This window comes from Hippocampus bargibanti, linkage group LG12 (genome assembly GCF_051943395.1).
Source record: "Hippocampus bargibanti isolate YZ-2025 linkage group LG12, ASM5194339v1, whole genome shotgun sequence".
In the NCBI taxonomy this organism is placed as follows: Eukaryota; Metazoa; Chordata; class Actinopteri; order Syngnathiformes; family Syngnathidae; genus Hippocampus; species Hippocampus bargibanti.
Genome location: NC_142745.1, coordinates 22,444,916 through 22,463,762, shown reverse-complemented (window position 1 = coordinate 22,463,762; position 18,847 = coordinate 22,444,916). Strand labels below are relative to the sequence as shown.

Below are 18,847 nucleotides of genomic sequence, written 5' to 3'. Positions count from 1 at the left end.
ACACACGCAGCAGTGAGGAGAAGGGGGCGGGGGGGGGGGGGGGGGGGTTAGGGTAGACAGGTGGACAAATGTTAGCACATTATGCTGTTATTGTTATTCAATTATGATATTTCTTACTAGTTGGTGTGATAGCATTATTAATATGAAAAGCAAATTTGTGACAGCTGATCATCAGACCAGAGTAACCACAAGGAAAGTGAAAGTTAGCGTCCACTAACTCTGTGCACATATAAATCAAGCCATATAAATAAAATATTTGATATAGTGTATTCTTCACATGAGTAATTCGTTTTTTCACATAATTTTACATGATTTTTGATAGTTGGTTAATTTAAGCAACAAAAACAAACAAACAAACTGGGGGGCCGTTTTGTAACCATAAGAGCCAGATCTTTTTAGTGAGCCGAGCCAAAAGAAAGGGCTCTCTGAAAAGAGCCGGAATTCCCATTACTACGATCCATGCTATATCGCGGATTTTCGTCTATCACGGTTGGTCCCGGTCCGCATTGACCGTGATAAACGAGGGAGGACTGTATACCTTTCAGTCTTTCATTTTCTCCAATCATTTCGTCATGTTCGTTTTACACGTAGTTCGTGGGATTGCATTCAATCTCGCGGCTTCTTTTGGCTTTGCGATCAAATGCAAGCAACTATAAAAATGCGCCGCAGAACAAATGTTGGAAATTGATCAAAGAAGCAGGGCGGCCCTCCAATGGAAACCGACTTGTCTGTTCAAACGAGCCAATGGGAGCCGTGAATGGCCGCGCTTCTCCTTCCAATATCCACTATGGGTGGGTGGGCGTTTTTTTTTCTATGACCCACCCATCTTGAATTTATCGTTTGCTTGCACACAGTATGCAATTTCACTTTGATTTATTCAACGTTTTCAGGACCTGAAGGTCAATTTTATACATTTACGTTGGTAGGGATAGTGGTGTTAGTCGTCCGCTTTCAAGCATTTACTCGGACGTGGGTTTGGCTGCTTTTTTTCGCTTGCCTTGCGATTCCAGCAGAGCGGACTCTTCGGTCGATTTTTTTGTTTCTCCTTCTTTTTAATCTCCTTGTGGAAATCCTGATTTAAACCTTGACGGCGTTCCTCCATAATGTCAAGACCAGTAAGGTAAGTGTGTCCACAAATGGCGCTTAGGCGGGCTGCGTTGCTCGATATCGCAGTGGAGTTGCACGCCTCCGCCATATTGTCTTTAAGGAGGCTATCGTGTGTGTGCTATTCAGCGAAAAAAATTGAGAGGTGAGTGTGCTTCGCTCGCTAAGTCGAGCAATGTTCCCGTTAGCTTTTTTTGGGAGCATTAATATTTTTTTGTTTCGTTTTCCCCCTAGTTTGTTTCGTTGAATACTATGTAGGCCTAAAGCGACGAAAGACGCCAACATTTGTCGCCACACGTTTGTTCGAGGCCTGATCGTTGCTACATTGCCGATGCTTCCGAAACTCACCGAGGCTCACACTTGCCCTATTTTATTACAAATGGACACTAGACTGAGTGATTAGCCGACGTTTCGTGATTAGGGCAAATTCCCTTTGCAGTTGTGTGGATTGAATTCGATTTTCGGACTGGCATGAACGTGGTGTCAACGAGATAACGCGAGCCATGGCGTCAAGTGGGCTTTCTATTCATTCAATGGCCAAATGTGATTTTGCTGCTGGGACTTGACATCAAATTGGCTTTGCCTAATTACAATGAATACACCATTTTGAAGCGGTTTTCTCCATAAATTAGACGCGTCTTTTCTCATACAGGATCCGCGAGAACGATGTGATTCACATCCAGTAAAGAATTGAATGGAAATATAGCCCAGGGGTCGTTTTTTTCCCTGCACGTGCCAATGTATTTACATGTGCAATGCAGTATCTCTGATTTTTGTTTTTTCAAATGTACTTTTTCACGTTTTTCTTTAAAATTTCATTTGAACATTGCCACCGTCATTTCTTCACCATGTTAAAGGCTGTTATTAACTCCTTCACTGCCAGACGATGTGCCAAAATGTCCACTCCAGTGCCAGGGTTTTGTCATTTTCCCTCCAATTGCAGGACCCACAGAATATTCAGTTTTAGGTTGACATAAACATTCAATGCGGCATAAGAAACCTTCCACTCTCTTCTTTTATCTGAAAAAAAGTGTTAATTCCACAGTGATATGAGTCTGGAGTTATATGAGCTTGAAATGAGGGCAACTGTCCAAAATACAATGCAATACATCCATATTTATTTATATAGCGCTTTAACAAACGCTGAAGCTATAACAACGCGCTAACATGGAAAAAAGGGAAAATGTCCTCCCTTGTGGAAAGGAAAAAACATTGCCAGAGGTCTGACCTGTGCTTTATCGGCACCTCCCGCAAGAAAAACCATAACCCGAAACAAATTCGGGAACGGCGCTCCACGTAATTTTTTTTATATTTAATAATTGATGTGTTGCATGGATTTTTGTTTGTGGCACCTATATAATTCAGGCATGTTTCATTGTTTATGGGAACACAAAAAGTGAATTGTCTAATTCAAATGTAGAATTAGTTAAATAATTTAGTATTGCGGTACCGTGGTTAGCATGCCGACTTCACAGTGTAGAGGTACAGGGTTCAATTCCAGCTCTTGGGTACGCACGCACACACACACACTACAATTGACAAAGCAAGTCAATGTCATAAAAAAAGGCATCAATTTACATTTACATTGTACGAGTAAGTCAAACTCAGCAGCATGTTCTGTATTTACCGTATTTTCGGGTGTGCAAGGCGCACCCCCAATGATAATAATACTACATATATATATATATATATATATATATATATATATATATATATATATATATATATATATATATATATATATATATATATATATATAATTATAAATAGAATACAATAAATAAAATACAATTATCAATAGAAACAAGAGATAAATGTGATTTTTAAATAGGTGCGTTTTGAGATGTGATTTGAAGGTGGAAAGAGGATCGATGTTACCAATGTTTGGAGGAAATGAGTTCCAGAGTTTGGGAGCAGAGCAGCTGAAAGCTCTGTCCCCCATCGTGCTGAGATGGGGGGGGGCACACAGAGAACTGAATAGTGTATATTTAATTGTTTTCTATATATACTGTAAGGCGTATTGGACTATAAGGCGCACCTTCAATGAATTAAAAAAAATCCAAATATGATATATAAATACAGTAAAGTCTCGTTATATCGATATTCAAGGGAGTCCGAAAAAATATCGATATAACCGGGACTATCGATATATCCGACCCTGTTTGCATGTAATTTTCTCCGTGCGTGCATAGAAATAGTATCGATATAACCGGGACTATCGATATATCCGATATCGATATAACGAGACTTTACTGTATATAGGAATGCATCTGGGGTGGCGTTATTGATGCATTTTGACAGCTACTGGCGCCACTTTGGAACTCCTCTGCACCAGCGCAACTCTATTACCATTAGCGCGTATTGCGACTTGATCTGCGCCACATATGACATACTTCTGTTACAATAGCTAAAAGAAACACATTTAGTTAAACAGCAATTGAAAGTTGTTTCTTTTCCTTCAGAGGTTTGAACTTGGCTCGTCGGCCATCTTGCCTTAGCGATATCGAGCCATCTTCACCTTGCGTTTGTTTCTGTGCCTTCCAAAGTCGCCGGAACCTGCCAAAAAAGATAATCGAATATTAATTTACTCATGGTGCATTGCAGTATTTACATTCAACATGGCGGATGGTTGTAATATGGATAATAATAATAATCCATTTGATTTCTAAGCACCTTTCAAAACTCTCAATGTCACTTTACAATCACAGGATCAGTTTTTCTGCGGGTGATAAGCGGCAGGCGCCAGTGTTCACTCAACCCGGAAGTAATTCAAATAGATAGAAAGCTAGCCAGCTAGCTAACAGATAGCTAATGGATAGCCAGCTGGACAGTTAGCTAACCAGCCAGATAGCCATATAGCTTATAGACAGCTACATGTGCAAATAGATAGCAAATAGATAGGTAGCTAGCTAATATATAGCAAATAGATAGCCAGATAGAGCGTAAGAACAGGAGTAAAACTATAAGGTAGCAAATGAGCATTTTTTAAAAGAAACTATTAAATGAGTCTGTGATACCGTAGAATAGTCTCCACTGCCAGACTAATAAAGGCAAATCCAATCCAATACCAACACATTGAAAATGTTAATTTATTTTATGTATGAATAAATTCCTTGACTTGAATTAAAACTGTTTGCTGATTTTTATTAGAAAAATAGATTTGAGTCAAATCATGTTTTTTCATTTGCAATTAAGAAATATTATGCTCAAATCAATGCATTTTGGTTGATTTCAATCAGTTGTGTATACTTCGTTAAATGGGGCCTCATCCATTTTAGAATTTTTGCCCCCTTTTCAGACATAAGGGGGCACCCTATTTCAATGAGACAAAACTGTTGTGAAGGGTGGAGAGCAGTGTCAAATGTTGTCTTTTCTTCCTTGCAGGAACAGAAAAGTAGTGAACTACTCACAATTCAACGAGTCTGACGATGCAGGTAAGAATTATTCATTATTATTATTGATATGATTGTGATTATTGCGACCAGTAACTTGTGGACTGGTTCCAAGTCAATCGCGCGGCCTCTCAAGGGAGACAACCCAAAACTTGAGTGTAGGTTTAGCATCCTTTGAGTGTCTCACATCTCCTGTCCAACGTCAATCTGCTTCAATTCCAAGCCGCGACACATCCGCATCGACGCTTGCGATCATAATTTTTGCGATCAAGTACATCTTTTTTAACTGATTATTACAATTCACTGAGGGCACTGGCAAAGAATGGAAATCTGGAGTGGCTGGTGGAAGTTTTGCACAGTACACGTAAGCTACAATCATGAACGTGCGTCCTATACCTCTGCATCAGGCCTCGGCCAAGGTTGCCAGTGATTTCCTTTTCACAAACCTCCTATTTTCTTTTTCAATTTTGTTCATCTTGGGGCCCGTTGTGGCGGTTGCTCATGGCAAACGTGTATAAGTGAGTGCGTCGTGTGTGTGCGCGTGGTCGTGGTCGAATAGATGGAGACGGAGTCCACTTGGATGGATGGATGTTGACTATATAGGTAACATCTGTTACGACCACCCGTATTTACGACCATGACAGCCATACCAATTTTTTTTTTAAATTGTAATTCTACGCCTGGCACCGCAACACGCTAGCAGCCAGCAAGCCGTACTACAATTTTGGCCAGCCACCATTTCACACACTCACACAGCAATGCTCAATACACTAGTTATACAGTGCAGATACCGTCTGGGCAACATCTGCTGTAGTATTGCACACTGCTTTTTTCCTTCGGCGTCCACCTAAGTTCGAGCGTGTGAGTCGGGTGACCTCTGTTGGTCGTTAGCAGGGAGAGCAGGCTAAGTATAACATTTATAAATGCTGTACAGCACAGGTGTCAAAGTCAAGGCCCGTGGGCCAAATCCGGCGCGCCACATATTTTTTTCGTCCCACGAAAGCAAATCAAACTTGTTGAATTCCATGATGATTGCTAAAATCTGAGCCAAAATTTCATATTTTTGGATGTCAACCACGATAAAAGTCATTATTCTTGACTTCAGATTTGAAAACGAGTTATTCATTAATTTGCTGTGTGCTCTATATGTAATATTTGAAGGGATTTAAACATTCTAATGGGTTCCCCAAATTCATAACGGCCCTCGAGAGGAAACCATAACTACAATGTGGCCCGCGGCAAAAAAAGACTTTGACACCCCTGCTGTACAGTATACAGTTTTGTATACATTACAGGTGCAGTTATACAGTCATAAGAATCGATAATATGAAATATAAAATGATCTAAACGACACTAAAAGGTAAGCATAAAATGTATAAATGAACTGTACACTAAACAGTTTTGTATACGTTACAGGTGCAGTTATACAGTCATAAAAATTGATAATATAAAATGATCTAAATGACACTAAAGGGTAAGCATAGAATTCATAAATGAACTGTACAGTAAACAGTTTTGTATACATTACAGGTACAGTTATACAGTCATAAAAATTGATAATATAAAATGATCTAAATGACACTAAAGGGTAAGCATATAATTTATAAATGAACTGTACAGTAAACAGTTTTGTATACATTACAGGTACAGTTATACAGTCATAAAAATCGATAATATGAAATATAAAATGATCTAAATGACACTAAAGGGTAAGCATAGAATTTATAAATGAACTGTACAGTAAAGTTTTGTATACATTACAGGTACAGTAATAAAAATTGATAATACGAAATATAAAATGGTAAAAATGACACTAAAAAGTAAGCATAACATTTCTAAATGAACTGTACAGTATACAGTTTTATATACATTACAGGTGCAGTTATACAGTCATAAAAATCGATAATATGAAATATAAAATGATCTAAACGACACTAAAAGGTAAGCATAAAATGTATAAATGAACTGTACACTAAACAGTTTTGTATACATTACAGGTACAGTTATACAGTCATAAAAATCGATAATATGAAATATAAAATGATAAAAACGACACTAAAAGGTAAGCATAAAATGTATAAATGAACTGTACAGTAAACTGTTTTGTATACATTACAGGTGCAGTTATACAGTCATAAAAATTGATAATACAGTAAAGTCTCGTTATATCGATATCGGATATATCGATAGTCCCGGTTATATCGATACTATTTCTATGCACGCACGGAGAAAATTACATGCAAACAGGGTCGGATATATCGATAGTCCCGGTTATATCGATATTTTTTCGGACTTCCTTGAATATCGATATAACGAGACTTTACTGTATAAAATATAAAATGATCTAAATGACACTAAAGGATAAGCATAGAATTTATAAATGAACTGTACAGTAAACAGTTTTGTATACATTACTGGTACAGTAATAAAAATCAATAATACGAAATATAAAATGGTAAAAATGACACTAAAAAGTAAGCATAACATTTATAAATAAACTGTACAGTAAACAGTTTTGTATCCATTACAGGTACAGTAATAAAAATCGATGATACGAAATATAAAATGATAAAAATGACACTAAAAGTGATTACATTTATAAATGAACTCTAACCAGTTTGGTATATAATAGTATTCCATGGAAAATCCTGTCGTGTAAACGTCACGTTAGCCATTTTGAATGGATTTCAACTTACGACCGTTTTGTCGAAATGGAACCCGGTCGTAACTCGGAGGTGACCTGTATCCTGTATGTTGTTTCTGTAGATGAAGAATATGGTGACTCTAAGCCCAAGAAGGTCCGTACTGCACACCGAGAGGTGAAGCACAAGAGCTCAAAGAATTCACAGGATGAAAGGTAAGTACCAATAAAGACCCAATAAATCGATCTTTTGATACATACTGAATGCAATATTATATGTTGGGCACCCCTGCCTTAAAAACAGGTCATTTGCTGACTAGCGTCGCATTTAGCACGTGTGAGCAGCGATCCAGTCATCCGATTGCCTGCCCTCGATGTCAATTAAGTAGCGGGTGACCAAGAGGCTGATGCGGTTGCTTCTGGGTCTTCACAACCTGTTGGAATGACAACGCCATCGCCAAGGCCATTTGCTTGGCGTGTCAAAGTGGCATCGAACCAAGCCAAAGAGGCGCCCAGTTGCCAACCTCAACTCTGATTGGTGAAAGCAACACTTTCATCCATATGGATTTTGGTGCTCCAGGGCCTGCAGAACTCATGGTGAAGCGCGTACAGGCGGATTTTTGACCCTGAAATGGGATTGCTTCAATACCAAAACACACAACAGGGGGAAACAAATGAAAAGAAGCTGAAAGACAATTTAGCATTGTTTAAAAAGAATTTGTGGACAAAATCTTTCACATTAGTCTGTGATTCAGATCTCTTTAGGCCAGCAGAGAAGGCTTTACAAGCCCTGACGGCCCACCACTACTGTACTGTAATTTAATGAGGTTTTTTTTTTTTGCCCCAGTCTTGAGAAAATGGTGAGCAAAATTGATTTGTGGTGGCCTGCCACACATAAATGAAGATGTGAGAAAAGAACAGATGTGTAGTGGAGAAAGAGCTGAAGGATGTGCAAGTGGAGATGGGATGGAAAAGAGCTTCACTTTGAGCTCCATGCCTGTCATATCAATGGATCGTGTTTTACTTTGCCATTTTTTGGTTGTTGTTGTTGTGTGGGACAACGAATTTAAACCATTTTGGAACACGCCTGGAACATGCCTGCAAGTGGAGAACAGTTGAGCGCTATCGATGAGAACGTTTCTTCAGCCGTCATCTGTACTTCTTTCAAGGTGTCGGACGTTTCGCTTCTCATCCGAGAGGCTTCGTCAACGAACTAAAATTTTGCTGGTAGCTCTGACCCGATATATACATATACACACATATATATTAAAAAAAATCCTCGTCTCACCCCCCATGGGTGGTGTCTGTCCCCCATTTTAGCTCGGGTCCTCTACCAGAGGCCAGGAAGCTTGAGGGTCCTGCGCAGTATCCGCGCTGCGCATTTCTGGACCGAGATATCTGATGTTGTTCCCGGCATCTGTTGCAACCACTCGTCGAGTTTGGGGGTCACTGCCCCGAGTGCTCCGACCACCACAGGCATGACTGTCACCTTTACCTTCCAGGCTCTCTCCAGCTCCTCTCTGAGCCCTTGGTATTTCTCCATTTTTCTCATGTTCCTTCTTTCTGATGTTTCCATCACTCGGGGCTGCGATATCTGGTTGGTTAGCCTTTACCATCTTGTCAGTCTGTATCTGGAAGTCCCACAGGATCTTTGCTCGGTCATTCTCCACCACCTTGGGAGGTATTTTCCATTTTGACCTTGGGGTTTCCAGTCCATACTCCGCACAGATGTTTCGGTAGACTATGCCAGCCACCTGGTTATGGCGCTCCATGTCGGCTTTCCCTGCCAGCATCTTACACCCTGCAGTTACGTGTTGGATTGTCTCAGGTGCCTCTTTGCACAACCTACACCTTGGGTCCTGCCTGGTGTGGTATATCCCTGCCTCTATGGCTCTGGTGTTCAGGGCCTGCTCTTGGGCAGCCAGGATGAGTGCCTCTGTGCTGTCCTTTAGGCCAGCCCTCTCTAGCCACTGATAGGACTTCTTGAGATATCAGAATCAGAATACCTTTATTCGTCCCACAATGCGGAAATTTGACGCCTGCCACAGACGCCTGCCATGCCCGGTGACCGTCATCTTGCCTGGCCTCACCATGTCGCAGAATGACTTTTGTTTTTATTTCTTCTTACTTCATCGCTTTCACCGGATCCAGGAGGGGAGCCGCACATCTCCTTGATGTGCGTCTCACCCTGACGCATAGCACGTTTGAAAATGGTATAAAAGGAGCTGTCGCGGGACAGAGAGATTGGGCAGAATCATCTCAGACTCATCTCGGACTCACAGACTCAAAGCTACTTGCTCAACTCCACGCCACGATCAAGCTCTGCGCGTCACCTGCCTGGGAGATCTGACAACGAACCTACTTACAAATAAAGAGAAACATCAAACTCTTTATTGGAAATATATATATATATACAGTAAAGTCTCGTTATATCGATATCGGATATATCGATAGTCCCGGTTATAGCGATACTATTTCTATGCACGCACGGAGAAAATTACATGCAAACAGGGTCGGATATATCGATAGTCCCGGTTATATCGATATTTTTTCGGACTCCCTTGAATATCGATATAACGAGACTTTACTGTGTGTGTGTGTGTGTGTGTGTGTATATATATATATACAGTAAAGTCTCGTTATATCGATATCTGATATATCGATAGTCCCGGTTATATCGATACTATTTCTATGCACGCACGGAGAAAATTACATGCAAACAGGGTCGGATATATCGATAGTCCCGGTTATATCGATATTTTTTCGGACTCCCTTGAATATCGATATAACGAGACTTTACTGTATATACATATCTACATATACACAGAGAGAGAGAGAGATCTATACCGGATCGAGGTTGCCATTGGCCTGTGATATACCGAGGTACTTCGATGAGAAGGTTTCTTCAGCCGTCATCTGTACAAAAGTGAAGGTTTCGGACGTTTCGCCTCCTATCCTAACGTCCGAAACCTTCACTTTTGTACAGATGACGGCTGAAGAAACCTTCTCATCGATGGACCACTCCTGTACGACTGAGAGCTTACACAGACGTACCGAGGTACTTGTAGCTGTTTTCAGTGTCTGCTATTGTTCCTTCAGGGAGTGAGACCCCTTCAGTGTGGACTACCTTGCCCCTCTTAGTCACCATCCGACTACATTTCTCCAGCCCGAATGACATTCCGATATCACTGCTGTAGATCCTGGTTGTGTGGATCAGGGACTCTATGTCCCTTTAGCTCTTAGCATACAATTTTATGTCATCCATGTAGAGGAGGTGACTGATCACAGCTCCATTTCTGAGCTGGATAGCTCAGTTGATAAGGCAACGGTTTGGCATATGGGAGACGAGGGTTCGAATCTCACTTGGGGCAGCGAAAATGAGCACAAAAAACATCATCCAGTGTGGGTCAAGACCCTTTACGCTAATGCCTACCTCATACAATGATGAGAGACAATAAATGGAATGACATGGCGGCCGGCTCAGACGTCGCCCGGCCAAACAAGGTCTGCGTGGGGTGCTGGGGAACCAGAGCACCTTGATGAAAAATGGGCTACTGGAACAAAGCGGAGATGGACGAGATGCAATATACAGTAAAGTCTCGTTATATCGATATTCTCGGGAGTTAGAAAAAATGTCGATATAACCGGACTATCGATATATCCGATCCTGCGCCGAACTGCATTAACAAAAGCCGCCAAAAGAGGGCAGCCTAGCACCATATAAGAAACGGAGCTGGCCATGAGCTTTTTGGGGTGAGAGATGTACCCCCAATGTTGCCTCAAAATGGCACATATAATTCTTTAATGATTGCAAACATGTATGCTTTCATCTTCAGTATTTGAATCATATTCATAACTGGATTTGTAACAAGAAAGCATATTATCCGAATCTGAAGCCATTGTTTGGATTCACAAGCAATGCAAGACGTCTTGGCGTGGAGTCATTTTTATTTGCATTTGAATAAAAAGTGACATCGGCTGTCCTTTAATACACAGTATGGAATGTATGGTAATTTTCAAAATCATCACGCTTCAGCAGACAAAACAAGAAACATTGTTGCAAAAAACGATTGCATTCATATACATTACAGTGGGCATGTATATAACACAATAGGGAAACTGCAACGCTTACATCTTACTGTATTATGTATGCAATTTTAAAAAGTCATCAATCTTCTTCTGTTTCCCATTTTTACCTTTTAACACAAACACTTTAATCTCGTCTGCTACACACGAGCTAGCGTCTGAAAATGAAAATGGCTCTGCTACACGGGTGCTGGTCACGCAACAAACTCACATGACCAAGTCGACCGATGGCGTGTCACGTGACCAAGTCGACTGATGGCGTGTCACGTAACCAAGACGTGACCAAGTCGACCGATGGTGTGTCACGTGACCAAGACACGTGACCAAGTCGACCAATGGTGCGACCGATATATCGATATAAACAGCAAAATGGCCGGCGGGGGGTGAAAACGAGCACCGTAATAACCGGATTATCGTAATAACTGGCTATCTTACTAAACGGTACAAATTATACATAAAAAGACTAGAAATGTGCAAGGGAAATGAAAATAGTATCGTAATAAGCGGTACTATCGATATAACGAGACTTTACTGTGTGTATATATATATATATATATATATATATATAAAACGAGACTTTACTGTATGTGTGTGTATATATATACAGTAAAGTCTCGTTATATCGATATTCAAGGGAGTCCGAAAAAATATCGATATAACCGGGACTATCGTTATATCCGACCCTGTTTGCATGTAATTTTCTCCGTGCGTGCATAGAAATAGTATCGATATAACCGGGACTATCGATATATCCGATATCGATATAACGAGACTTTACTGTATATATATAACGAGACTTTACTGTGTATATATATATATATATATATATATATATATATATATATATATATATATATATATATATATATATATAGGGCCAGCAAATTTGTAGTTTGCTGACGAAACCTCTTGGATGAGAACCCAAACGTCCGACACCTTGAAAGAAGTCCAGATGAATGACAGCTGAAGAAACCTTTTCATCGATGTACCACTCCTTTTATACTGAGAGCTTACACAGACGAGTCATTTACATCATTAACACAGTTGTTGATTATTTTAATTCACTTATGATTATTTTTGTTTTTGTTTTTTTTTTTCTTGATTTCAGCGAGGACTCTGAGGAAAAGGTCTCCAAATCCAAAAATGATTCCGCTGGTAAGTCCAGCAAACTTTGCTTGCTGTTTACAAGGAAAAGAGCGGTATCACAGACTTGAATGTTTTTTTAATGCAGACGACCTTGGTAGTGATGACGAAGAGAATAACTTTGGGGAGGAAGAGGAAGATGGAGGAAGTGACTATGAAGAGAAAAAAATCAAAAAAGGAAAGAAACCCAAGATGGAGAAGCCCACCAGAAGGACGCCCAAAAGAAAACGGGCCACAGGTAACCTTGATGGATGCGATGCGACTCATTTCTAGGCGCCTTTCAAAACTCTCAAGGTCACTTTACAGTCACAGGATAAGTTTTTCTGTGGGTGAGCAGCAGAAGCCACGCATGCCAGCAGGAGCAGCCGCACATGCCAGCGTTCACTCAACCCGAAAGTAACTCTAGCTAATAAACAGCTAATAGCTAGCTAGCCAGCTAGCTGATGGATAGCTAATAGATAGCCAGATAGCCAATCATAGGATACGTTTTGCAGTGGTTGAGCACTGGTAGCCACACGCGCCAGCGTTCATTCAACCGGGAAGTAACTCAAATAGATAGAACGATAGCTAGCAAATGAAGAGCTAATAAATAGCTAAGACACAGCTAATAGCTAGCCAGCTAGCTAATGGATAGCACAGTGGCGGTCCGTGCATTTCACACCTAGGCCTTCAGTGAAGTCCGCTTAGTCCGACTTGAACAAATATCCCTCGTAATAGCATAATTTGTGACACAACGGCTGTCGATATCATTTACAAAAGCACACGCACGCAGTACTGGGCGTGGCATCACCTTAATCGTCTACAACACAGGTTATTTTCCGGATCAATATCACATCAATAAATCTGCATCAGCAATTAGAACTTGTCACTATACGTGATACTGCAAACACTTAAAAATAGAAGGAAATTGAAAATCATTTGTCCACAAAGTTTGATCAAGTCCACCAAGAATATGCAATCTTTAACAAGATTTTACGCTAAATTACAAAATGTCCGTTTAATATAAGAAAAACAACAAGACGTTCACAAAACGAACTATTTGTTGAAAATAAAAGTAAACAAATCGTTTTCATTTGTTCTTGAGAATAGGCCTACCTACATGCGACAGCGAGTTGTCCTCTCCTTCAGCCATTGTGGGTTAAAAAAACGAGTAGATATACTTGGTTTTTCTGCTAAAGTTTCCGGGCTGAGGGCTGAGGTAAAGTGAGTATCCAATCACAGGACGCGTACGTCATGTTCAACGCGAGGCCCTCTAGCTGGCCTTACTTACTGTGCCAATCTGATTGGCTATCGCAACTGTATATCAACTACATGTGCCCGTTCATGTACAGCGCACAGACGTCCTCACTGTTGATTCTGAAGGCGTCGGTCAGATTTCATACAGCCTGGCGACACAAACTAGCTGAATTCTGATTGGATTAAAAACTCTGACCTAAAACTACAACACTGAAAGGAGCATAACCAAATGGATAGATATAATATAACATCAAGAAAACAGTATGTAGAATAATTATATATATATATATATTTAGAAAAAAAAGTTTTTTAATGAAATTGACTTTTATTGTAATTATGATAATGATGTCTGATTATGTTAGGCCAGCAGAGAAGGCCTTGCTGGCTCTGACGGCCCACCACTGGGATAGCTAATAGATAGCCAAATCATAGAATATGCTTTGCAGTGGTTGAGCAGCGACAGAAAGCTAGCTAGATAGCTAGCCAGATAAAGAATATGTCCAAGTGTTGCTATATTGTCCATCTGCACGTTCTCTGGCACTGCAGATGGCAGTGATGACGATGACAAGGAACTGAGCCGAAAGCGAACAGTACGTCAGGCGGCCTCCATGGCCGTGTCCAAACAACGCGAGATCCTTCTGGGTGACGGAGGCAGCGAGGATGAAGAGCAAGAGGAACAAGAAGAACCCTACCCTGACCGTGAGCAGCGTCCACCACACTTTAGCCGTGCATCATACGTCACATCACACCAAAGTTAAAGTCAGCTTTATTGTCTAATATGCTTGTATGCTAATATGACATACAGCACCCATGAAATGACTGTCCTCTCAGACCCAGCATGCAAGGCACTTATAAGGTGGCTAAAAAAGACAGACAATACTTGTGAATGTAAAGTGCTCAGAGTTTGGTGAGTGTGGCAGTGGGAAGGGGCTGCGGGGGCAGGGCTGGGAGGGAGTTGAGTCTCCTGACTGCCTGTTGGCAGAAACTGTCCTTGAGCCAAAACAATCAGACAAACGTCAAATGTGTTTTATTTTGAAGGTGATGTGGGACTTTGCTGCGAACAGATGGTTGTCTCTCTCAAGTGTGTGCCCACCCGACAAATGAGAAACAACCAAAATATTTCTGATAAAACAACATAAACACCTTTTAGTACTAGTAGTAGTACATTTCATTTCTAAGCGCCTTTCAAAACTCAAGGTCACTCTACAGTCACAGGATAAGTATTTCTGTAGGTGGAAGTAGCTCAAATAGATAGAAAGCTATAGAGCTAGCTATCCAATAGAGAGTCAATAGATAGCTTATAGCTAGCAAGATATAGATAGCCAGATGCGCCATATAATAATAATAATACATTTCATTTATATGTGCCTTTCAAAACTCAAGGTCACTTTACAGTCTAAAAATAAACATTTGGAAGCCCCTCGGGGGGTTGGAGTGCAGGGGGGGTCACGGCAATACAATACAATAAATACGTATTGATTTATTTAACGCTTTAACAACAGCTAAAGCTGGAACAAAGCGCTAACTTGGACAAAAGAAAAATGCTGCCCCCTAGTGGAAGTGAAAATCATTGCCAGGGGTATGACCAGCACTTTATCGGCACCCAAGCAGGTGCAAAACTGAGATTGTACCACAATGCCATTTTGGAATGGCGTCAAAACCTGCGTCTTGGTCATCGTGTCACTTTGATGCACCGCCCAAGAAGGAATCCACTTTTGCTCTTTTTCTGCAGCTGATGAATCTGGCAGCGACGAAGACTTCATGATGGAAGATGACGATGACAGTGACTACGGTCGTTCCAAAAAGAAAAGCAAGAAGATTATTCGACGCGGCAAAATGGACAAGGAGAAGAAATCTCCCAAACCCCGATTAAAGGCGACAGGTAGAAGAACGAGACCCATCGTTTCGGTGGCGGGTAGCACAGGAAACAACGCTTCATGTCAAATGTTCCTCTTTTCCGATAAAAATGGAAATCTACACCTGAAAGACCCCTTTCAAAACTCTCAAGGTCACTTTACAGTCACACGATAAGTTTTTCTGTGGCTGAGCAGCGGCGGCCGCACGCACCCGGAATAACTCAAATACAGTGATACCTTGGCTCACGAACTTAATTGGTTCTCACACAGAGTGTGTAAGGTGAAAGGTGTCTATCCCAAACATTAATTTCCCATAGGAAATCATTAAAATGAGACTAATCAGTTCCCAGATCCCCATAAAACATCTTTTTCTACTTTCTAATTTTAAGCCTTCAAACTACACAAAATATACCTTATTTTATGTATAATAAATGTGCTATGGTAGACAGTGCCATTGACGAAAAGACAGGAAGCGGAGCTGAAGATGTTGAGGTTTTCTTTGGGAGTGACCAGGTTGGATAGGATCAGGAATGAGTACATTCGAGGGACAACTCATGTTGGAGGCTTTGCAGAGAAAGTCCGTGTGTTCTGTTTAGCATTTTGCATCAAGTCTACAGATGGCTTGTGGGGCCTGATAGATGGGAATTTTAACCTAGCAGTCTGCACTCTGCGTTTGAACTATCAAAGTTGAAACGAGTCCTAATGTTACTGTTTTCTCTCCATTTTCTTACTCTCTCTCTCTGTTGTCTGTCTGGCTCTTTAATGTTGAAACCCCCCCCCCCCCCCACACACACACACACACAGCTGTGTTCTTGACCAATCACATGGCTTTAACCGAACACTGGGGGCGGGGAATAGAGGATAAAACGGAGTCGGCTGCCATTTTGTTGTTAGGAACCGGGCTCGTTTGTGGCGTTCCGTGTGTATCCCAAAAAATAGTTTGTATGCCAAGGTAAACTTTTCATCAATTTAACGTTGGTAAACTGAAAAATTGGTAAGTAAGTCAAGGGGTTTGTAAACCGAGGTATCACTGCATGTTGATCGTAACAGCACGACTCAGCCCCCTAGTGGACAATCCTTGAATTGTACCTCGTTAAAAAATATGAATTCCACGTCGTTTGTGTATTTTTCCCCATTTAAATGATCCTGTGGGCCTGATCAAACCCGGTTCCAGCCCGCGGGCCGTATGTTTGACACCGCTGATTTACATTGTCGTCCCTTTGTCTCTTTAGTCAACCCCAGCCCGGCCAAAGAGAAGGGCAAAGGTCACGCCAGCACCAAGGCTGTGGAGAAGAGTTCGCCCAAAGAGGAGGAAGAGGAGGAGCCCGAGAGTCCCTTGGAGGAGGAAGAGGAGGAAGAGGAAGTGGGAGATGAGAAGAAAGACGCCTCCCCTGCCCCCAAGATGAAAAAGAAGCCTGCTGGAGAAGAAGACGACGACGACGAGGAGAATGAAGAAGAAGAGGAGGAGGAGGAGGGTGGCTCAGAGGAGGAAGCGCCCTCTGGGGAAGACTAGATCATTCCCCCCTTAAGTGTCCATCTTTGGTTTTTGGCTTGTTTTTGTTTTTCTTGTTGTTTTTCTGTTTTTTTTTTTTTTTTTTTTTTGTCCTCGTGGTGGCCTGGCGACATGGTTTGGACTACATGTGATTGTCCCTTTTTTGTTTTTCTCAATCGCTCACCGTGAGGATGGATTTCAGCTTACCCATAATGATCACCGCGATGGAGAAGAACAAGTCAAGCCTGCTGCTATTTGGTTCTGGTTCACTTCAGCACATCCGTCCAGTGTAAACAAAAAAACACTAAATTGACACCAATTTAGCTTGAATGATTTGCATACGTTGGACGCAAATTATTTAATTATAATCATCATCATAATACATTTGTAATACAATACAGCCATATGCGCCAGCGTTCACGGAATAGCTGAAATAGATAGAAAGCTAGCCATCTAGCTTATAGATAGCCAGCCAGATAGCTATCAAGGTAGCCAGCTAGAAAGCTAGCATACACATGATTTAATGAGAACCATTCAAGTACAGGTAACATTCGACTTACGACCGGCTCAACTTACGACCACCCGTACTGATGACCTCCAGACCCTTTTTTTTAAAATTTGGCACCGCAACTGGCGTGTCTATGTCACATTTGCATCATTAACAAATAGCAACTGTTTTCTTGCGTTGAAGCTGTTTTTTTTTTTTTTCCCTGTTTTATGGGTGGGGCAGTGAACCCAGGCAACAAAGCCACATTGAAGATAGCAATTTTGGAAACGGTCCATTTGGTTGAATGTATTTCCTGAGATGACTCTTGATATTTCGGTTGTGTCGGTTACAAAAGGCAATTCCGTTTGCTAAGCCAGCGTGTGTTGTTCAGAGAAGGTCCAAATTTGATCCTGTTGGCTTCCATTTTGGGTTCCTCAGCTTCAAACATTTCTAAACATGCACAAAATCTGCATTCGAGCTGTAGCCGTTGAAGCATTTGTACCAGACAGGCACCACCTAAGTTTTTTTTTTTAAAGAAATGCATTTATTTCTTCCTTATTTTTTTTTTTGTTCATTGTATTAGTTCTATTTTTTTGTAATGTTTGTTTTTTTAAAAAAAAATAATAATAAAATGTATCTTGATTTTAAAGAAAAGCTATTCTGTTCGTTCTAATACGTTTCCTTCCGATTCTTGCTTTTTTTTGGTCTTACACTTTCTTTAAACTTACCAAGAATGTGATTAAAATAAAACAGGGTAAAATGTCAACTTTAGTTAGTTTAGTTGGGCGCCCATTACAATGAATCATACATCATTGGTCCCTAACTTTCTTCTAACTGCGAATTGGTCAACATCTGACAATTTTACCCCAGACCGGGGAGGGGTTGAGGGGCTAAACAATTATTAATTGTATTATTATTATTAATATTCTAACTAACCGTGAATCTACAATATCCCGTCTCCATTATATGACGTAAAGCATGACCGGGCTCGTCTCATCTCTTTATAACTCGGTCAAGAAAACATGGCGGCACGACAACAACTTCCGGGGTTAATTCTGTGATTCGAGGACCTCCAAGTGTGAACAGTAATTAGCCAATATGAGATGAGCCAAATTTGGTTAGTTGCGAGTCAAATATTTGTCTACTAAAAGCCAGCAGGTGTATGTGGTTGCATTATTATTCAGCGTCATCGGATGTATTGAAACAGTGTGTGTATGTACGCGCAGTAAAAGCACTGGAATATATACTTCCGGGTTGAGTGAACGCCGGGGCCCATGGCTACCGGTGCTTACCCACAGAAAAACATATCCCGTGAATGTAAAGTGTCCTTGAGAGTTTTGAAAGCCGCTTCGAAATGAAATATATTAGAATTATTATTTTATCAATAAGCCGAGTCGAAATATAATAATG

General features: G+C 40.9%; 1 protein-coding gene across 1 annotated transcript; it reads left to right on the top strand.

The window, feature by feature from the left end:
- The first annotated feature begins 807 nt into the window (after window positions 1–807).
- nucks1a (nuclear casein kinase and cyclin-dependent kinase substrate 1a) lies at window positions 808–17,255 on the top strand. Its single transcript, XM_089010823.1, has 8 exons — window positions 808–1,120; window positions 4,489–4,538; window positions 7,263–7,353; window positions 12,332–12,378; window positions 12,455–12,604; window positions 14,149–14,301; window positions 15,335–15,484; window positions 16,691–17,255. The coding sequence occupies exons 1-8, from the start codon at window positions 1,104–1,106 to the stop codon at window positions 16,969–16,971; spliced, it is 939 nt and encodes a 312-aa protein (XP_088866949.1). The 5' UTR covers window positions 808–1,103; the 3' UTR covers window positions 16,972–17,255.
- The last annotated feature ends 1,592 nt before the right edge of the window (window positions 17,256–18,847 follow it).

What these genes read in the sequence shown, in the direction of transcription:
- nucks1a (XM_089010823.1), top strand. An exon ending in CAACGAGTCTGACGATGCAG is followed by an intron (nt 4,539 to 7,262) that starts GTAAGAATTATT and finishes TTGTTTCTGTAG; the next exon opens with ATGAAGAATATGGTGACTCT. An exon ending in ACCCCGATTAAAGGCGACAG is followed by an intron (nt 15,485 to 16,690) that starts GTAGAAGAACGA and finishes TTGTCTCTTTAG; the next exon opens with TCAACCCCAGCCCGGCCAAA.